This window comes from Pinus tabuliformis, chromosome 2_1, assembly GCF_031772625.1.
Source record: "Pinus tabuliformis cultivar Carrire ecotype Pingquan chromosome 2_1, CPIR1, whole genome shotgun sequence".
In the NCBI taxonomy this organism is placed as follows: Eukaryota; Viridiplantae; Streptophyta; class Pinopsida; order Pinales; family Pinaceae; genus Pinus; species Pinus tabuliformis.
The window spans coordinates 123,597,618-123,619,643 of NC_142299.1; the positions used below are offsets into that span (position 1 = coordinate 123,597,618).

The 22,026-nt window shown below is 40.6% G+C and overlaps 1 protein-coding gene across 4 annotated transcripts in view; it reads left to right on the forward strand.

The window, feature by feature from the left end:
• Positions 1-22,026, forward strand: part of GCP1 (glycoprotease 1) — a 316,675-nt gene that overhangs the window by 42,130 nt on the left and 252,519 nt on the right. For 2 of the 4 annotated variants that reach the window (XM_089402282.1, XM_089402280.1), the window contains 3 exons: positions 284-358; positions 496-592; positions 21,319-21,409. In XM_089402282.1, the coding sequence (XP_089258408.1) occupies positions 284-358; positions 496-592; positions 21,319-21,409 (263 nt within the window). The remainder of the gene's footprint in view (positions 1-283; positions 359-495; positions 593-21,318; positions 21,410-22,026) is intronic. The other 2 variants (XM_089402283.1, XM_089402281.1) reach the window with 2 other exon arrangements.

Consider the following 22,026-nt stretch of genomic DNA (forward strand, 5'->3'; position numbering starts at 1 on the left):
TTAACATCTAGATAAAAAATGAAAGTTTTTTTAAGCAAAAGTTTTATGCAAGGGGTGCACTAGACTGAGCCAAGACAAATTTCTCTTCCGTCTTTTATCAGTTTATTCTTTAAATGCATGCAACGGAGTTCTAAAGTTTTGTATATATGATAGGGACAATGTAAGGTACTTTCCATCATATATATATATATATATATATATTTTTTTTTTTTCTTGTGTAATTTTTCTAAAAGTCTCTTTTGACATTATTGGGTTAAAAAGATTTAAATCATTGTTTCTGAAGGCAGATTTATTGGTTCAATATGGAGGAGTCTCACCCAAAATGGCACAAGAAGCACATGCACAAGTGATTGATGGAGTGAGTCTAAATTTCTCTTTGAATTTGTAATGTGCAAAAACTAGGTCAACTCAAATTAGATGGTGAATATTATAATATTTTAATGAGATATATTCCCTCTCTTTCACTCTGTGAAAATATCTTCCTCCTTTGCACAGGTGGTGGAAGATGCATTGCATAATGCAAATTTGACACCATTTGATCTTTCTGCAGTGGCTGTGACTATTGGACCTGGTTTAAGCCTATGCTTACGTGGTAAAGATGTCAATCTCTTTCCCCCAAACTTAGCTCAGCTACATTTTATGTAGTTTCATGATGGTGGAGGGTTGTCTTCATTGGAATCATTTACTTGCTTCCTTATATTCATCTTTACTATAGTTGTGTCATCATTCCTTAAAATGCAAGAACTCCCTTTTGTACCATGTCTCTGTACGTGCACCAATTGCTAATTTCCTTGCTTATTCCATTGTTCTTGGTTCTTTAGGCCCAATTTGTATGCTCCAAACTGCAGAAGAATATAGAGCACGGTGGAATATACCAAAAAATAGCAGAAAGTCATGAAAATATTTAGAAAATAATTGAAATATCTAGAAAATAGCTGAAATATTATGAATTTCGCACAATATACAGAAATATAGGGGGAACAGTGTAGTTAGAACTGGAACCAGAACAGAACTAAAATTCCCTAAATTATGAACCAGAAATGGTTGAAAAGGGTATAAAAACCAGTTGAAAAAAAGTGGAAGATATCTAAATTCTGATAAAATATATAGAGCCATGTACATCAATGTAAATAGAAATCACACAAAATATGTATGCATATATATATGAAATTTATTAATTTATAATGTATGTGAGATTAGTGAAGCCCATGGGGCTTTGGATTGACGGTGAATGGGTGCACTGTGAAGACACTCCTTGCGATAGGTCACTGGTTCAAATCCCCCGTGGGTGCTTACCTACCAAATAAAAAAAAAAGAGATTAGTGAAATTTATAATAAAATTGACCCTAATTCTTTAAAATATGTTTAATTTATTCTTCCACACATAGTTCTTGATTAGTGTGTGTTCTTCCACATCAAAATTCCCTGTGCGTGCAATCTACCAGCTAATGCTATAGTGCCAAATATAGCGCTTTTTTTGTTATTGTCTGGAAATAAAAGCCCCTGTATTCTGTCTTCAATATCATTGTCTTGAGAAGCATGTTGGACAATTCAAGTTTGAAGTCCCAGTTGTGTAAGAAAATTGACGTCCAACAACTTCAATTACAAAATCATCGGACTTGTGGCAAGTTCTCTCTCCTGCTGTCATCAAGTTCATGAAAATCAAATGTATAAACATTCCCTGTATGTGAAAGAGCACGTGCAAGTGCAGTGGTGAGTGAGCCACTTCTAGTAGTAGATTCCAACACCAAAACCAAGGACATATCTTCTAATAATGACACAACAAAGCTGATGCCTGCTTTGTTCATGATCTGGGGCCTGTGCTCCAGAAGCAGTGCTGATATGAATGTTTAGGCCTCAAACTCAAAGTGGAAATCAAACTTCTTTTGTTGTATGTAAATTACCCTTATGCATGGATATTATTCCTGCGATTTCACGCTTGTGCGATCTGTAGATATTCCAGCATTGATAACTAAACCAGTTCTTCCAACTTCCATGTACTTCTTCATTATGTTGGCTTTGCATATCAACTTTCTTCATCCATCTTATTTGAAGATGGCTGTATTATTCATTAGGACACTCTACGGTTTCAACAGCTTTTGTAACAGGGAAATTTCCACCCTCAGAATTACCAGTAAGAACAAATATCATCCCTTTGCATGTCTCTTTGTACCAGCACTATGTTCCAGCAATAAAGAACCATGGCTATATGATCTAGGGTTATGTTCATGTTTGTGCAACAGCAATCCGATGCAAACAGCATCCAAAGATGATAGACTTATCCAACCCATATTTCTCAATTTGTTGGGAATAATAGCTGTTGGGCGCAAGATCCCCCAAGGCAAGTTTTGGGGCTTAAAGCCCTAGTTTTGATTAAGTCCGATGTAAAGACTCCACGATTTATGGGTGCGGAGCGCGAAGTTGTAATTGAGTCATAGGGTTGTCCACCCTTACTTTTGGAATGTAATGTCGGCTTGAGAGTTCTACCTAGAGCGAGGCTCTAAGTTGTAAAGACACAATATGAGTTGATGAATCTAGGATGAATTGAGTCTAAGTTGAAGTGTAAAGTCGAGTCTTTGGGTCATAGAGTAGGAGAAGGCTTTGCAGTTAAGTGCGCAAAGGCCTAGTAGTCTGCAGCTGAGTGCGCGGACCCCTGCAGTTGAGTGCACAGGGTGAGTCGAGTTTGTAACCGAAGGAGAAATAATAAAGAGAAGTTTCTTATTATTCTGTGTATCTTTTTCCTATTTTATGCATTGAAGTATATTGGGTATGAATTGCAAGTTTACTGTTTCTTTGTTGCGCAAACTTATATGAATGTGTTAAATAAGTGAATAGAAGATACGTATCTATTTACGTGAAGTTAACTAACACTGATAAGAACATAAGTAAGATCTGCGGTGGAAATTAGAGAAAGAGCGCAGATTGCTGCCTTAGTAGCGCGGAATCACCTTAGTCCTCGATTAGGGTTACATGAAGGCGATTATAACAGGGTGCGAAGGTATCGCAGGTCAGAAGAGTGCGCAAAGTAACCTGCGCGAAGCAATTCCTAATTGGACTAAGTCGACCCCTTAGACATCTCAAGGGTGCGGAAACTTGGTTCCAACATCCCCCCATACTGCTTCGGGTGAGATCTCAATCCATGCTTCGTGGGCTGCAGCCGAAAGGGCCAGTAGTACAGGGATTTGTTTGGCTAATTAACTTCGAACCTGGGTGAGGCCCCATCAAGCCAACAAATGGTTCCGTTGTCGGGACTGAAATCTGCATAGAGATGTCTAATGTCGCATCATTGGAATCCAACTAAGAAGGAAATTGAAGGTTGGTTGGACAGGAGAATTCACGAATTCGTGGCGCAGGAGAACAGGAATCTGCGACTGACAAAGGAAGAGTGGTTAGATTGCTACTTGTACACAGAGATCCACGAAATTTTCTTCGCATCATTCCCTACTGAGCTATATGAGTGGATCGCGAAGCTAGCAGATAGCCAAGGAAGGTGGAAGCTCGACAATCCTATTGTGTGGACCCTTGAATTGGTGCGGAGATTGGAAGCATCGGAGGATAAGATCGCGCGTGCTGTTGATCACTGGCTTGATCGGATTATAGGAGGATTCATTTTTGAGTTGGCGGTAAATACTGCGGTTAGCTATAGCGAGGCAGAGCGATGCTTTCTCAAAGGACCGCGAGGTAAGTACATCAAGTCTCTGAACACCTGGATTAAGATGCTATTGTGTGAAAAGCGGATTATGCAGTTACATTGGTGTTTGGGGCTACGCGAAGTGGGAGAATTTACAGAAACGAAGGAAGCGCGGGACTAGAGACTAGCCCCTTGATTTCACCTTCACGAGTGGATGAGGAAGATCTCACGAGGGTCTCTTCGCGAAGTGCGATCCATTTGATAAGGTAGAGGATTCCACTCATACCACCTCCATCCACACCACCGCCAGTTTCACCACCATCCCCTCCATCTTCATCCGTACCACCTCTGCCACCACCGCGTTTTAATATGGCAAGCTCGATAAATTTGCCTGTGTTCAAAGGAGTGGGAAATGAAGATCTAGACCAGTTTTGGTTCGTTGTAAAGGCCGTATGGGAAGCGCAAGGAGTTATAGATGATAATATCAAGAAAGCGACATTGGTTAGTGCTCTGCAGGATCGCACATTGACCAGGTACATTGAGAACTCAAGTGATCATTCGAATGCGGGAATCGCGGCTATCCAAGCTGCGCTAATTAGGGAATTCAATAGGCTGAATTTAGAGGCGCGGTCGATCATTGGGTTTAAAGAGATTACAATGATACCAGGTGAGAGTTGAGACTCCTTGGGAGTTGGATCAGAGGCTGAAGTGCACGATTCGCGAAGCTAACATGACTCTGATGGATGGATAGCTCTGTAAATGGTTTGTAGTATCACTATCGCCGCATTTGAGGAACGCGCTGTCGCAACAGAGGTTAACGACTCAAGCATAAGCTTTAGAGATCACGATGAGGCTGCATGAGACCCCAATATAGGATCCTAACTTGGGAGTTCAACAAATCCACGCGCAGTTGAAAAACTTGTGCCTTGAGATGCAGAGTCTGAAACAGGACAGGACAGCGCGACCAAAAGTGCGCGAAGAGGTGTGGTGTGTAAAATGGAAGGGGCAGGGTCATGATAAGGACCACTGCCCAGTGTTTGCAAATTACATCGCGGGAGGAGGACCGATGCCGCTAAGACTGGAAGCGCAGGCAGGACCAAGTGCGTTGCCTGCTTTGTGGTGCGTGATTTTTCAAAAAGGAGGAAAGCATGCTACGGACAATTGTCATCTGTTGCAGAAGTATATGCATAATTCTCAACAGTTGTTCTGTAATTTCTGTAGATCGGTGGGATACGATGAGCGCACCTGTAGAAGTATATGCATAATTCTCAACAGTTGTTCTGTAATTTCTGTAGATCGGTGGGATACGATGAGCGCACCTGTAGAAGTTATGAGCTAATGATGGATAGAAACCCCCCTACAGGGTTCAGGCCGAAACGCGACTCCTAGGCTAGGGTGCAAGGATGGCGTGAATCGGATTCCAGGGGCGTGGATGAGGCCGAGGTGGAGGAGGACCTGGAAAAGGTCACGAATAGCTAATATGCTACAATTGCGGAGGGCCAGGACATTATGCTCGCGATTTTATGAATCCGACGCGTCCATCATGTTTATACTGTACCTTGTTTGATCACAAGACAGAAGATTGTCCTACGCTGATAGCTAGGATATGCGACAAGGGAGCGCTACCGCCTCCCCTGATTTAGAACCTGCAGATGATGAGGTCTGAGCCGCGCGAGGACAATCCAAATGTGAATATTGTGCTCCGAAGTGGAATTACGACGGGAGATGATAAAGGCAAACAACCATCAGATGGTACTTCGGTTCACAAAGCTCTGGTGAAGGAAGCGAAGTTTGATTTGGAGCGCACTCGAGAAACTTTTATGGAAGCTAAGAAGAGCTTCGCTAATGCCTCCACTTCAAGAAGCAAATATAGACCGGAGCCGGAAATGGACTCATCGATGCTTACGATGTGCTTGGAAACATGTATGAAGTTACTGTGTGACAATAAGGCGGTAAAGGGATTATAGGAGCTCATTAACAGATGTGCTGGGACCGCGCTAGGAGAACCGTGCATAGTCCGGAAGCTTGGAAAGCATAAGACTAGGACAGGGAGAGAGATGAGGTTAACTGCGTAGATTGGAGAATACAAAATGGACCAAGTAAACTGGACTTAGGATTGAATGCGAATGTTTTGCAGAAGCAGACATGGGAGCGCATGAGGAGGCTTTTGCTGGAGTGGTCTCCTATTCAGCTGTGCATGGCGAACCAACAAAAGATAATACCCCTGGGGCGATTGTAGGAAATCACAGTGGATTTGAGGGAGCGAGCTTGCTAGTCGACTTCGAGGTGATAGAGATTGTTGATGACAACAATTCCTACCCTGCGCTCCTAGGAATCGATTGGGCCACTGACATGAATGGGGTGATTAACCTGAAGAAGCGCAAGATGATTTTTGAGAAGAAGTCTCTGCGCGTAGTGATACCTTTGGACCCTGCTGAGGGATCGCGCTACACTGAGCCAGTGCGCGACTATGAAAGCAATGATGATTTAGACTGCATCTACAAGATAACTGCGCGAGAGCAAGACAGAGTAAATCCCACCGCGGATGGACGAATTTCATGGGAGTGCGAAAGCTCCTGTACTTCAGACTCGGATGAGGAGATAGAGCGATGGCAGAACAAGTTGCATGAGGTAACCACACTTAACTGTAATATGATGACAAGATTGCTGCGCTGCGTATCGACGAAAATGAGAGATCTGCCTACTTATGATGGATTAGGTGAGGTAGATGTCTTCTTGGACAGATGTGAAAGGGAGGTACTAGAAAAACAACGTTTTTAGGCCTTGAATTAGGTACTGCGCACTACGCCTGCGATATGGTGGGGTACGCACAAAGGAAACTTTGATGACTGGCGCACATGTAGGAGGATGATGCGCACTCGATTTGGGAAGCCTATAGTGTGAGTGGTAGATAAATACAAGGGACGGGATCAATGTTGCAGGAAACGTTCCCCCCGGATCTAACCCACGAAACGTGGTCCGTATGGATGCGTGGGGGAACCGCCTCCCGAAATGCGTTTCAGACTAATAAAGGTGCTTCTTGGAAATTTCGGAAGTGTCCTTCCGAAGCGCATTGAGGTCGAATTGTACGGATCCCGTACGCGCTTCCAAAAATTTCGCCGCGTGGCCTAAAAAAGTCAGTTTATTTATTTATTTTTTGTGAGTTTGCTTGTTGGGGGTGGGTCCACCTTGGGTTAGGGTGAGGAATGAAGGGATTAAAGCCCCCATTCATCCCTCATTTACTCACTTTGAGTTTATGAGAGTTGGAGAAGAGAAGAGAGGATAAGAGAGGAGAAGAGAAGAGAGGAGAGGAGAAGAGAGGATAGCTTGGAGGAGTGAAGGAGGAGGAGCTAGGAGAAGGAGGAGGAGCTTGGAGGACTTCATCTACAAGAGCTAAAGAGGTAAGTGCAAACCCCAAACTCCCTTATTTTTTTGACATTTTTTTGTATTTTTCTTTTCCCTTTCCTACTCTTTCCCATTGTTTCTACTTGCTCCTTTACTTGCAGGTTGTCCACCACCTATATCCATATTCCAAGATGGTGTTCTTTTGGCTTCTATGTATCATATTCATTCCACTTTTGGTTTTAATGATGGCAAGGGGGAGTAGGAATAGAAGGGAAGAAGCACAAGAGGACAGTGGTCCCAATATGAGTGACCCAATGTATGATGAGGAGTAAGAGTTTTAAGAGGAAGGGGATGAAGTTGAACCTGAAGGGGAAACTGAGACACTTGAGGGGAAAGCTGCATTAACTCCTTTGTGGAACTATGTGACCAAACTTGAAGGGGGAAAGGGTGGTGGAAACTACAAATTTTTGTGCCCTCATGGTTGTCATGGAGGAAAACCATTTAGTGGTTCATATACCCGTGTGAGGAGGCATCTTTGTGGGGTGCTGAACAGTGATGATAAAAAGGGTCCCGTGGGGATACAAATTTGCCCAAACATTTCATCTGAACAAAGAAGAAAATACATCCAAATAGAGGAGGCTGCACAACAAAAAAACAAGAAACAAGAAACTCATTCTGAATCAAGTGCAATCTCTAGATTTGGTAGCTTGTCTCCTCATGGTACTTCTGGAAGCTCTAGAGGTAAAAGAACAATAGGGGATTTCCTTAATGTTGCTGGGAGGGATGATGTGGATGGAAAGATAATCCGATTTCTTTGTGCTTGCAGTGTACCATTCAATGTGCTTCGCTCTCCTTATTGGCATGAAATGGTAAAGGCCATCAATGAAGCCCCAAAAGGATACAAGTCCCCCAACTATGAGCAAGCTAGAACAGTGTTATTAGAAAGAGAAAAAGCTAAGGTTAAAAGAGCTTTGACACGTTGTACAAATGAGTGGGTAGATTCTGGGGTATCCATTGTATTAGATGGGTGGACAAATATTAGAAACCAACATTTGATAAATGTTCTTGGTGTTTCTGCTAGTGGTGCAATATTTATTACATGTCATGACTCCTCCTCCATCAGTGCATCTGCACAAAACATTGCAGATCTCCTATTACAATCACTTAAAGATCTTGGTCTGAATAATGTGGTTCAAGTGATCACAGATAATACAACAAATTGTAAGGCAGCAGGGAAAATTATTGAGCGTACTAATCCACACATCTTTTGGTCTGGGTGCCTGGTTCACACATTGAACCTTTTGATGCATGATATTGTGAAACATAAAGAATGTGGGTGGATTACTGAGCTTTACAGGAGAGGGAAGCAACTCATTAAATTCATCACAGGGCATACAAGGGTAAACTACTTCTATGGCACTTACTCCAAGCTGCAGTTGCTTAAACTTGCAAAGACAAGATTTGCCAGTTATTACCTCACCTTTAGGCGGCTAGTGAAGGTGAGACAAGCTTTAACTAATTTGGTGTGTGCTGAAACATGGGATGAAATTAACACTGATAGAGATGGTGCTAATGCAGCCAAGGACACTATTCTTGACATGTACTTTTGGTCACAAGTTAAATATGTTTTGCAATTCACCAAACCAATTTATTACATGATCAAGTTTGGAGATTCAAATCGACCAATAATTGGGGAGGTGTATGAGCAAATGGATAGCATGTTGGGGCAGATTAAAGACATTGTTGAGCCTAGAGATATCACCTTGTACAATTATATTCGTGCAGAGGTGGAAAACCTATGGGAAATGCTAAATGTTCCATTGCATGCATTAGCATATGTTTTGACACCTAAATACTATCATCCATCATGGCTTTCAACACTAGCACTTGGAGGGGGACGCAGGAGAAAACCACACCAAGATCAAGAGGTTCACAAAAAATATATGATTGCATTGAGTAAATTAATTCCCGATGAGGAGGAGGCTGCCATGGTACGGAGACAGTTGAGCAACTATACGCTTAACACTGGTCCATTGGGGAGCATGCATGCAATTAGAGATCGAGAGACTTTTTCTTCTCTTGAGTGGTGGAACATGCATGGAGGGGCTACTCCACTTCCACAGACTTTGGCATTACGGGTGCTATCACAGGTGTTAAACACTTCTTCTGCAAAGAGGTGTTGGAACTCTTATTCTTTCATCCACAGTGTTAAAAGGAAGAAGTTGAGTTTAGACTGGGCAGAGAGCTTGGTTTATGTTCATTACAACTTGCGATTGTTGTCCCATTACTGTGATGATGCAAAGACTAATAAAGACTTGTTGATTTGTGACAAGAATCCAGAGGAGCCCAATTTAGAGGATGGGGTGTTGCGATTAGAGCAATTAGAGGATGCTCTTATCCAGGTATGTCCATTGTGGTATGAATTTTCCTTATAAAGCATTTCTCTAATTCATGTTTTTAATTTTTTTGTTTACTAGTGTTTTTTTTTGCATGAATTTTTTGAGTGATTCCAGGATGATGATGATCGTGTTGAGATGCCACCCCCTTCTGGTCCTTTGGTTCCTAGGTTCCATGGTTCAACACCAACAACAGGGGGTTCGTCTTCATCAGTTTCAGTGCCACTGCCACAACTTCCACAGGCAACATCTTCTTCATTGCCACCACGTGGAGGCCCGCTGCCACGTTCTCTTCGTGGTGGAAGGAGGAGAGATTAGTAGATATATTCACAATTTACTACTTTTGTCATAGATTAATCATTAGACCTGTAGGCTTGTGAATTTGAACCTTTTTTGTCTTGGCTGTGACCAAGTGACATATTTTGTAAACATTATTATTTGAATTTTGGACATGACAAATGTTGGCAGTTGTTCACTTGCTAGATAAATCATAATATGCTCTATGTTTTATGTTTTATAATATGCTTAAATGTTTTATGTTTTATAATATGCTTAAAAATTTGATGTATGTTTGTAAGTGCTAGAATATAGATGGTTGATGTACATACTAGTAACTACAATGGAATCATGGATGCCATATCTATCTTGATTTACATAAAAATATGCATGTTTTCATGTCAATTTAATTTAAAAGTGACTTTATAAGTGGTAAAGTTACATTCTAATTTAAAAGTGACTTTATAAGTGGTAAGACTACATTCTAATTTAAAGGCGACTTTATTAAAGTTAATGAAGGATTAGAAAGTGAAAAAGTGACTATGGAAATAAAAGGCTAAGTGGGTCTTTATTTAAGTGGGTGAGTTAAAAAATAGAAAGTGAGAATTAAATGCACATTTATTCTCATCCCTAGATCTAAATGAATCTCAACCATTATATCTTAGGTAACCCAAAAGGTCATTTAGAGAATAAAAGGAGAAGAGAAGAGGAAAAGATAATTCATTCTTTCATGAGCATTTGAGAGAAAAAGAAGAGAGAGCAAGGAGAAAATTTCTGAGCAATGAGGAAGTGAAGGAGTGCAGCAAGAATACATTTCAACAAATTTGGATAGCAACGTTTATTGGCACGCATCCCAAGGCAAAATGTACAACAAGAGAAAGGCATAGAAATTGAGGAAGGGACAACACATGAAATGAGGAAGAGGAATAGCAACAAGGGCACGATTTTTTAGGCAGATTTGGGCACAAATTTCGAGGCAATTGTATTGTTGAAATCCGTACGATCTGTACAACATGTTATAGGCACATTTTTTCGAGGCAGGCCGTACAACATTTAATGTTGTTTTATTGCTATAAAAATTTCTGTTTTGGCTATTTGTTGATTGGCATGATTTTCGAGGTGGAGTTCAAGCATGGAATTCGAGATAAGTTGTAATTTGTGGTTGCTGGAATTTTTATTATGTATTTCAGTTTCTTTGTAAAAGCATTTTCAGAAATAAAGAAGAGCTCTCAAATTGGTTTTCGCCAAGAGTTGTAGGGGTTTTTTCCAGGGTCACATCGACCAAAAATCACTGTGTTATTTTCTGTGTGGCTGTCATAATTTTGCTATGTTTTATTTTTGCAATTTCAGCAGTTGTGAAATCTCTAAATTTGTGTTTTCAGAAAATATTGTCATTTCCAGATTTTAGAATTTTTTATCATGCTTGGATTTAAAACTAAATGCATGGAGTGATAAGGAAAACTAATAATCAGAGTGGGGGTTGAAATTCTTCATGCCCCTCCTTTAGGCCGACTAGCTGTTTGTAGGCCGACTTCATGTCTTTGCTTCGGATAGCTTTTTTGATGGTGCCTTTGCTTTGGAGGAGACTTGACTTTGCTTCGAGGGATATTCTTTGACTCTTCTACAAACATATACATGGTGCAACATGCTCTTAAGGTCTTCAACATTTTCTTTTGACTATTTGACTCACCTATAGCACTTTAACATGTGTTAGACCTATTTCAATGAGCAAGAAACTCATTGACATATATTATACAAATAATTTTTCTTTTCTTGCATAAATACAAATATCAAAAGTACATTTATGAAGACTGAGCCTAGTTAGATTTCCTTCAACATGGTAAACACATCTTGCTCATGAAACCCATGATGCAAGGAATACCAATTTTCTTCATAATATTATTGTTACAAGTCATAATGAAAACCGAACTTAGTTACTTTTCCTTCAACATTCATGACATCCTAGTCCCTGTTGGGAGGATACCTTGGCAATTATGGTATCAAGATCCCTAGCATTGCGTATGTTGATACTCTTCTTATGAGAACTTTTCAATGTGAGTACTGTCCTTGTACCGATTGATCAATTATGAATACCTCCTTAGTTAAGAGGGAGTGTTAAAAAGTATAACTAGTATTGGTCTTCATAATTGTATTTGGCTCATGACATGATGTAATTATTATTGTACTTGTCAAAAGAAAGACTTGTTTTTATTTATTTATTTAAAGCATGGGTTTCATGCTCAAAACGTTTGGGTCTTAGGTCAAAGCACCCATTGTGTGCTCTAGGGTTTTTGTCTTGAGTCAAAGTCAATGTCATAATGTAAAAGACCTCATTGGGCACTTGTAACAAGAAAGAAAATATTATTTTGTTGTTTAGAATGGTCTAGAAAGGCCACAAGATCAAGTCGGCCTAGAGAGGCCCTTCTAGCCCATGTGAAGACTATAAAAGGGAAAGACTTCAACCCCTTGAAGACACACACTTGGCATAACATATCTTGTTCTATATAAGAGTTCGTGGGACTTGGAAGAGAAAAGAAGGAAGACCTGAAAGAATGAATTTCTGAAGTTTTTCTTTGGTTCAGCTCACATGTGCGATATCCTTGTGGTCCTTGGGATTTCCACAGGTCTGAAAAAGTGTAGAAGTAGTTGCAAATATTGTTTGAAGGACAAATCTCCTTGTTGGTAGCTGGCTTGGTCTTGGTGAATCTTGTTTGAGTTTTGGGTCTTGGAAGTCTTCTTTGAAATTGATTCTATAAGAAGAGAGTTCTCTGGGTTTCCCCTTTTGTTGATTTGGGGTAGCATCGGATGTGCTCTAGCCTTGAAAATTGGTGGAGAGGCTAAAGCACATGAGATCTCTAAGACCTGGAAATGGTTTGGGAAGATTTTAACTGGTTTAGGAGATATTAAAATAAATAATATTTTTAATGGAGTTCCTAAGTCTAAACTTAGGAAAAATAAAATATTAATGGGTATTAATATAAAACTGGGTTAGAAGGTTCCAAAAGTCATGGATCAAGCCAAATCTAATCTTAGCCGTTGATTAGAGATTTAATCTCGGCCGTTGAAGGACCAACAGGAAAAGTATAAGAAGAGGCTTGAGGGTCAGTTGGAGAACACACTGAGGGAGACCAGTCAGTTTGATTTCTGGAGCAGGGTTAGCTCAGAAATTCGAACTAGTTGTCTGGAGAGCCGTTGGAGGTAGCAAGTACAGAACAGAGAGTCGAGAATAGCACCAGAAGACCAGCACAAAGGTTGGAGAGGTAGACGTAGAGCTTCTTAGGTAGATGCAGAGGCAATAGACTGCGCAGTCACTGGAGGGCCTGCGTGGGTGACACAGAGAGGCTTAGTGCTGACACAGAGAGGCAGGATCTGACGCAGAGGATTTGGGAGCTACGCAGAGGTCAGCTAGCCTGACGCTGAGACTAGGAGAAGTGCTGGAGAATTTTCTCTCTGTTGGGTAAGCCAGTTTGGCACCCAGTTGTACTGAAGAATTGCTGAATAATAAAATCCTCCCTTGCTGCACCGGTTTTCCCACATTCGGTTTTTCCGGGGACTATTGTCCAAAATATCTGTGTCGATGTGTTGATTCTTGTGCATGTGTTTGTTTCCGGATTATGATGTGATATCTGCAGCAAAATTTATTTTAATGTTTACTGAAGGATTTTCATAAATAACTTATTGGGAAATAAGTAGGTAAAATAAATCAGTGGTTGCAATGATAGAATTTTCACATGGTATCAGAGCAAGTAATCGGAGACATGAAGGGAAAATCAATTATGGGTTAAGACCATGATGCAGAGGCAACTATGTCAGGAGACTCGCACAAATTTTCAAAAAATCACACAAGAGAAAGTGATTTCGATTTCTCTATGTTGGCTTCCAGGCTAGAAGAAGAAGTGGCTTGTGTGACTAGCTCTGCATCATCAGAAGTATGGTATATAGACAGTGGGGCCTCTTGGCATATGAAGAAAATTCGGGAATGTTTCTCAGATTATCGGAAGGAGAAGATGAACTTTCAGATCACCATGGGGAACAAGGCAAAATGTACTCTAGTACGGAGGGGTAGCATACTTTTTCAAACAGAAACAGTAGAGCGGTTCTGTGCCACCAATGTGTTTCATGTACCAGGATTGGGGATGAACTTACTTTCCGTGTCGCAACTTCAAGGCAAAGGCTATGACGTTTTCTTCATCAAGGAGAAAGTATATGTCAAACAACCGAGATGGAAAAAGAAAGTGCAGATTGGGATCAAAAGTAACAGGTTGTACATACTACAACTAGAATCACCAACGACACTAATAAGCAGTCATGTAGACAAGGATTTGAACGAACTATAGCACAAAAGAATGGGACATTTGCATCATGGGGCTCTGAGAATTCTCAAGAGCACTGTAACAGGAGTACTTCCTTACCTTCATTGATGATCACTCAAGGAAAACTTGTATTTATTTTCTGAAAACCAAGGACGAGGTTTTCTGTCCATTCAAAGAGTTCAAGGCTTTGGTGGAGAATCTGATTGGGAAGAAAATAAAAGTTTTGCGCCCAAATAATGGTGGAGAGTATGTCAGTAGGGACTTCACTAATTTTTGCGCTAAGGAGGGCATCAAAAGAGAGTGGACAACTCCTTACAGCCTAGAGCAGAATGGAGTAATAAAAAGAAAGAACAAGACTATTATAGAAGTAGCTAGGGCCATGATGTATGATCAGGATATGCCAAAATTCCTGTGGGTAGAAGCATGCAACACAACAATCTATGTTCAGAATAAAACTCCTCATCGGGCATTGGGCAAGATTACTCTAGAGAAAGTCTTCACAGGGAAGACGCTTGAAGTCAGTCATTTTAGGATATTTGGGAGCTTAGCATATTGTCGCATACCCGCAGAAAAGAGGAAGAAGCTGGATCAAACTGCAAAGAAAGGATATCTAGTGGGATATAGTGAGAACGCTAAGGCATACGGAATCTATCTTCCAGGGAGCAGGAAGGTAGTAGTTCGACGAGATGTGAAGTTCATGGAGAATAGGGCTTTCAGAAAATTTCGAGAAATGCCTTCCGAAGAGCAATCAAAAGAGGAACCGTTGGTCAAACCTCTTCAACCAACAGAAGAAAATAATTCTTCCTCGGGCCAGGAATAATCACAGGATGAGGAGGAGCTAACAGAAGCACCTGCTGGCAAAGGAAGAACGAGTAGGGAACTTTGTCAGGTTCTGCGAGATGCAGAGGACTTCATCGGTGCGCCAAGGAATAATAAGAGGGAGCAAAAACAACCAGATAGATATCAGGCATTAGTAGCTTAGGATGGGGAGCCTGCCAGCTTTCAGGGGGTAGCTCAACATCAATTTTGGCTGGATGCGATGGTAGAGGAGTACAACTCCATAATGGTAAACGATCTCTGGGAGGTAGTGCCAAGGCCTCAAGACAGATCAGTGGTAGGTTCGAGATGGATTTACAAGATCAAATATGCTGCAGACGACAGTTTTGAGAAATACAAAGGCAAGTTTGTGGCTAAGGGGTATGCTCAAAAGGAAGGAATTGACTACGAAGAGACCTTCGCCCCAGTAGCCTGGTATACCATTATTAGTATCGTGATATCTCTTGCAGCACAGATGGGGTGGAGATTCATCAGATGGATGTAAAAACGACATTTCTGAACGAAGTGATAGAAGAAGAGGTATACATTGACCAACCAGAGGTCTTTGAGACACATGAGAAGAATTATCATGTATGCAGATTGAAGAAAGCTTTGGATGGGCTGAAACAGGCACCTAGAGCATGGTATGGTCGAATCAATGGCTACTTGCAGAAAATGGGATTTGTCAAGAGTGATGCAGATCCAAATCTCAACTATTTGGTTGTAGAGAATGAGCCTCTAATCTTAGTATTATATGTGGATGATCTCTTCTTGACAGGATCATCCAGGCTTATCGGGAACTGCGAGAAGAATATAGCCATGGAATTCAACATGAAGGATTTGGGACGAATGCATTATTTCCTGGGGTTGGAAGTTTGGCAACAAAAGGGGGAGATCTTCCTTGGGCAAGGAATATATGCTACAAAAATCCTGAAGAGATTCAGGATGGAGGACTGTAGACCCATGGCTACTCCAATGATCACTAACTAGAAGAAGATTGATGCATCAGAAGACAAGGATGTTGATCCCACCTTATACAGGCAGCTCATAGGGTCCCTGATATATCTGATCAATAGCAGGCCAGACATTCCCTACGCTGTCAACACCCTCAGTCAGTTCATGGTGGAGCTGAAGAGGGCGCACTGGGCAACAACCAAACATGTTCTCAGATATTTATAGGGAACAATCGATTATGGATTATTGTACACTAGGAGAGAGGATATCAGATTGAGTGGATTTACTGATGCAGATTGGGCAGGAAATTTAGTGGATCGGAAAAGTATCTTTGGGTACTATTTCAACATTGGATCAGGAATGACCTCTTGGTGTAGTAGGAAAAAATTCGTGGCTCTAAGCTCAGCAGAGGCAGAATATATGGCCGCAAACACAGCTTCGTGCGAGGCCAGATGGCTTAGGAAACTACTTGTGAATATATTCAGAATAAAGATGGAGGCGACCAGGATCACATGTGATAATCAGAGTTGCATCAAGCTCTCTGAGAATCCAATGTTTCACGATTGGTCAAAGCATATTGATATCCTATGTCACTTTGTTAGTGACTGTGTCCAATGAGGCGCTGTACAGTTGAGCTACACTCCTACATGAGAACAAGTGGCAAACATCCTTACCAAGGCCCTTGGAAGAACCAAGTTTGATTATTTCAGGGAGAAGATGGGGATGATAAAAAATCCATTTAAGTAACAAAAATGGGTATGATGTTGCAGTGCAATAGCAGTCAGCAGTAGCACGATGCAACACGATGAGAAGGAGTTTGCAGTGCAGATGCAGCGTTGGGAAGATGGACCAGCAACAACACGAATGTAGAGGGAGTTGCAGTATAGGTGTAGCCATGGCAGTGATAGAGCCATGGGCAGCAGTACAGGATGGAGCAGTGTAGAGGATGTTGGGCGGGAGGCTTAGCATCAACACAGGTACCGATGTCGTATGATTAGAGTAATGCTCAATGTGGAGTATTACTAGAGCACAATCCTTGCTAAGAGGGAGTGTTGATTTGGGGTAGCATTGGATGTGCTCTAGCCTTGAAAATTGGTGGAGAGGCTAAAGTGCATGAGATCTCCAAAACCCAGAAATGGTTTGGGCAGATTCTAACTGGTTTGGGAGATATTAAAATAATTAATATTTTTAATGGAGTTCCTAAGTCTAAACTTAGGAAAAATAAAATATTAATGGGTATTAATATAAAATTAGGTTAGAAGGTTGTAAAAGTCATTGATCAAACAAAATCTAATCTGAGCTGTTGATTAGAGATTTAATCTCGGCCATTGAAGAACCAACAGGAAAAGTATAAGAAGAGGCTTGAGGGTCAGTTGGAGAACACATTGAGGGAGACCAATCAGTGCAATTTCTGAAGTGGGGTTAGCTGAGAAATTCAAACTAGTGGTCTGGAGAGCAGCAGAAGGCAGCAAGTACGAAATAGAGAGTCGAGAACAACACCAGAAGACCAGCGCAAAGGTTGGAGAGGCAGACGAAGAGCCTCTCAGGTAGCAGACTGCGCAGTCACTGGAGGGCATGTGTGGGTGACGCAGAGAGGCCCAGTGCTGATGCAGAGAGGCAGGAGTTGATGCAGAGGATCTGGGAGCTACGCAGAGGTCAACTAGCCTGATGCTGAGATTGGGAGAAGTGCTAGAGAATTTTCTCTCTATTGGGTAAGCCAGTTTGACACCTAGTTGTACTGAAGAATTGTTGAATAATAAGATCCTCTCTTGCTGCATCGGTTTTCCCACATTGGGTTTTTCCGGGGACTGTTGTCCAAAATATCTGTGTCGATGTGTTGATTCTTGTGCATGTGTTTGTTTCTGGATTATGATGTGATATCTGCAGCAGAGTTTATTTTAATGTTTATTGAATGACATAAATAACTTATTGGGAAATAAGTAGGTAAAATAAATCAGTTGTTGCAGTGATAGAATTTTCACACTTTTGAGGGGTTTTGCCCTTGCTTGTGTTAGTTTTTGGTAGCATCCGAAATGCTCTAGCCTTGAAAATTGGGGGAGAGGCTAAGGCACATGAGTTCCAAAGAACCTAGAAACCGTTTGGTGAAATTCCACTCGGATTATATTTTATTAAAATAATTAATGTTTTTAATGGAGTTCCTTAGTCTAGACTTAGGGAAATTAAAATTTTAATGGGTATTAATCAAAATATGGGTGAGAATGATCTAGAAGGCGGATCAAGTCATGTTTTAATCTTAGCCGTTAATTAGAGACTTAATCTCGGCCATTGAAGACTCAACAGGAAAGGTATAAAATGGAGGCTTGGGGTTCATTTGGAAACACACACAGAGAGATAGAATTGATCTGGAATTTGATTTCTGTGGCTAGGAAACTGAGAAATTTGAACTAAGTGATCATTCAACAATAGAGGGGTAGTGAGAATTTGGGAGAAGCTCCAGACAATTTTGACAGAGGCAAAGAGAGCTTGCAGAGAGGTAGTGCCGTAGCTTGGGGAGCTAATGCTGGGCCAGTCTGGGCCCATGCAGTCCTGACACAGAGCCAGGAAGGTCAGCGCAGAGCAGAAAAGCTGCCTGTCATGTAGAATCCAAAACCACTGGGAACAACCAAAACTGTTGAGAACTGCTAGAACAACAGGGATAGCTGATGTAGAGGGCAGAGATGCTGATGCGGGGCTGACGTAAAGCCTACGCAAGGCCAGTGCAAAAATAGCCGGGGTTAGCTAGTCTTGTGCCGGATCAGCCAAAATTCTGCCTGGTGAAGTGAGGTAAAACTCACTCAAAGTTTTTGCCAGTATTTTCTTTGTAAAGGATTTCTTGATGAGCATCCTAGATTTGTATTCGAATATTTCTCCTACATAATAATAAACACTCAGAATTGCTATCCTGGTTTTCTCACATTGGGTTTTTCCATGGATTATTGTGTCCAAAAATAAGTGTGTCCTATGTATCTTGTTCTTTGCTCTGTTTTCTGTTTCATGAGATCAAATATTTAATTAGTGTAGGCTGTAGAAGTAATTTGCTTCAATATTCAGAAGAATAACTTGATGAATGTAATTTAAAAATTAAGTAGGTGAAGTAGTTTCAGATTTACTGCAGTAGGGGCTCCTTCAAAGTGTAGGAATTTTCACAGCTTGGAGCCTATCTCTAGTGTTCCCTTGTTGTGTTTGTGATCTTCATTGTTTGGCATTTCTCTTAATGATAAAGATATAATATTTGCAAAGATGAATTAATAAGGAACATGACAAGAAAATGTCAATAAAGAGAAATCAAATTAAACAAAACCCAAACTATGCTGCCCTAAGGATTTCTCAAGGGGCCGTGTCTCTTGTCTCATTGTTATTTCTACTGCTCTACTGTGATTAATGGCTGATTTTTTTGTGTATAACTGCTTGATGATACTGAATGTTAGTTATAATTGATGCTAATAAATTGTTGGAAGTAGTTATCTTTGAAGAACATTGTTCTAGTTTGTTTCTACTAGAAAAATAAACATTCTCTACCAAATATTGGAAGGATTAGAGAGTAGTTGCTCACCAAAAGGTTCTCCAGGTCTCCTTACCTCGAACAGGCAGGCTAGAAGAGGCATCATTAGTTTGATTCTAGTGGAAAAATTGTATAAGCTAAATACAAACATATCGTGGCCCTTTTGGAGAGACTAGGGGTGAAAGTTTGGGAAACCCCTTCACTAGTACGACTCTAAGAAGTTATACTCTCTTTTTCGTTAGAGACACCCCTTATCTCTGGATCTCAATGCTATATGGGTTTTTTCTGACATTGATGTTTGATGGATCCATAGGTTGCATAATGTATGTGTGAGAGTTTATGAATCTACACATCAAAAATCGTACTGCAATCACTGGTTTATCATCTCCTACTTGTTCTTTACATTCAACAAGTTATTTAAATATTTAAACAACAATGAGAACACTATTGCAGATTACACCTATATACAGATCATGAACTGAAATAAACTGAGACAATCACACAAGGGACACCGTTATTTTTGGACAATCGTCCCCGAAAAAACCCTATTTGGGAAAACCAATGCAACATATAGAGGGTTTGTATTATTAAGTAGATTTTTGAATACAACTAAGGTGCCAAATTTAGATCACCCAACAGAGAACAAACCTGGCAGCAGTACCTCTATCCGGAGACGGATATTTTGACAATTCCAGCAACTGGATGATCAAACCCCACATATGACAATTGTTGTTCCTAGTGTTGGGTAGTGATGGTTGCTCCAAGCTCTGCGTTGGAACTGCGTCACCTCTTATAGGAGCTGCGTCACCCTCCCAGTGAGCCTCCATTGTTTAGAAGTTGATATGCTGAACTACTGCTCTCTCTGCACCACAGAAAAACCCTAGCACTGCCTCTAAGGAACTGCGTTAGCTCCTCTAGCTTCTGCGTCACCCTCTTTGGAGCTGTGCTGTCTCTCCTGCTACTGCTCCGCCTCTCCGCTATGTATCCTCGGCCTTGGACTGAAGTTCCTCTGCCGAACTGCCCCTCTCATTGCAAGTTAGATCACTTAGCTTGACTTTCTCAGCAAACCACGCCCCAGAAAAATCGAACTCTTTGATCTCTTGGTGTGTCTCCAACTGACCCTCAAGTATCCTCTTATATTTTTCTTTTTGATGAATCAACGGCTAAGATTAAAACATGCTTGATCCTCGTCACTTAGAAATTTCTCACCCATATTTTATTTATACCCATTAATATTTTTATTTTCCTAAGTTTAGACTTAGGAACCCATTAAAAATATTAATTATTTTAATAACTCCTCATCTGGGTGGAATTTCTCCAAACAATTTCTGGGTTTTGAAGATCTTCTGTGTTCTAGCCCCTCCACAAAATTTCGGAGCTAGAGCACATCCGATGCTACCCAAAATCAACAGTATGGTCTCTCTCTCTTTGTGTCTTTGCTTCGTAGGTTCTTTATCAAGGGTTGTCCTCCAAAGCTTATCTTGCCAAAAGCAGGTTGTCAGATGGGTCATGCCCCTTTTGTCGTCATTTAGAGACTTTGAAGAATGTTTTATGGGACTGTACTTTTGCTACATCATGCTGGAGGATGATCCAAGAACATCATTCTATTATGCTTCATGGAGAGCTTCATTGGCATGCAAGTCTTCTAGGGGATGCGGGGTCATTGGTTTTGGCCCATCTCTTGGGAGTGTGGGACTGTATTTGGATTCTAGCTTTTTTCACAATCTGGTAGCTGCATTGCAAGTGTTGTTTTTCTGATGAGGTTAGTTTTGTCAATTCTTTTTGTTACTCTTGGTGAGAAGAGGTATGTACGCAACTGTCCAAACGTTACCTTCAGTGCTATAGCATACTCTGAGTTTATTGCTGCTTTAGTTGCTCTCAGAGAGGGATATAATTTCACTTTGTATATACCCTTCCATTTTTTGTTTTTGTTTTTCTTAATTGCCTTGAAAATATTTTTTACTTTGTAGTCTAAGATGCATTTAAAGAAAAAAACCTTATGCTTTTAAAGTTACTAGATGTGTTTGTTAAATGAAAAAGATGTTTGGTTATATTCTAACTGTTTTTGTTGATTTCTGAGTGTAGTTGGTGTGAGAAAAGCAAGACTGATAGCGGGAAAACACAATTTGCCAATGGTTGGAGTCCATCACATGGAGGCGCATGCTTTAGTTGCTAGGTACACTATTTTTTCAATCTTTGCTTCAACCAAACCATATTGGACTGCTATCTTAAATATCTCAGCATTTAGATGACATTGTTTCTTTCAATACAAATCAACTATATAAACTCTATATGTTATTTTAGCTTTAGTCATAAGAATTCAAATATTAATTCAAAATTAGTAGACAATTTGAATTATCCCATAGGATGCATAGGATTGTTAAGAATTCTAGTAAGCCTAACATTATTTAGATTTTGTCAATCCCCTTCATGTACCTCACAAGAGAATTACAATCTTATATCTACACCAATCCTTGATAGCAAAGCCATCATTTGAACAAATGCCTTCATGGCTTGTTTGTTGAAGTTCATGATCCACTGTAGCCAAACAAAAATTCATCTTCATTTGGTGTGGTGCATAAGCTAATTATTTTATAGAAATTTCTGCTATCTCAGATTTTAATGCAAAACAGAAGCTTCATTTCTTTGCCTAGATGTTTCCTGCATCTCAACCTTGGAATTTTCAGCCTTAGGGCTGTTATGAAAATGAGTATAGAACAGCAATGGAGAGAGTAAAATATTTCACTTTCTAACAGCCCAATTTCTAAGCAATTGACAGAAACAAGATACCAA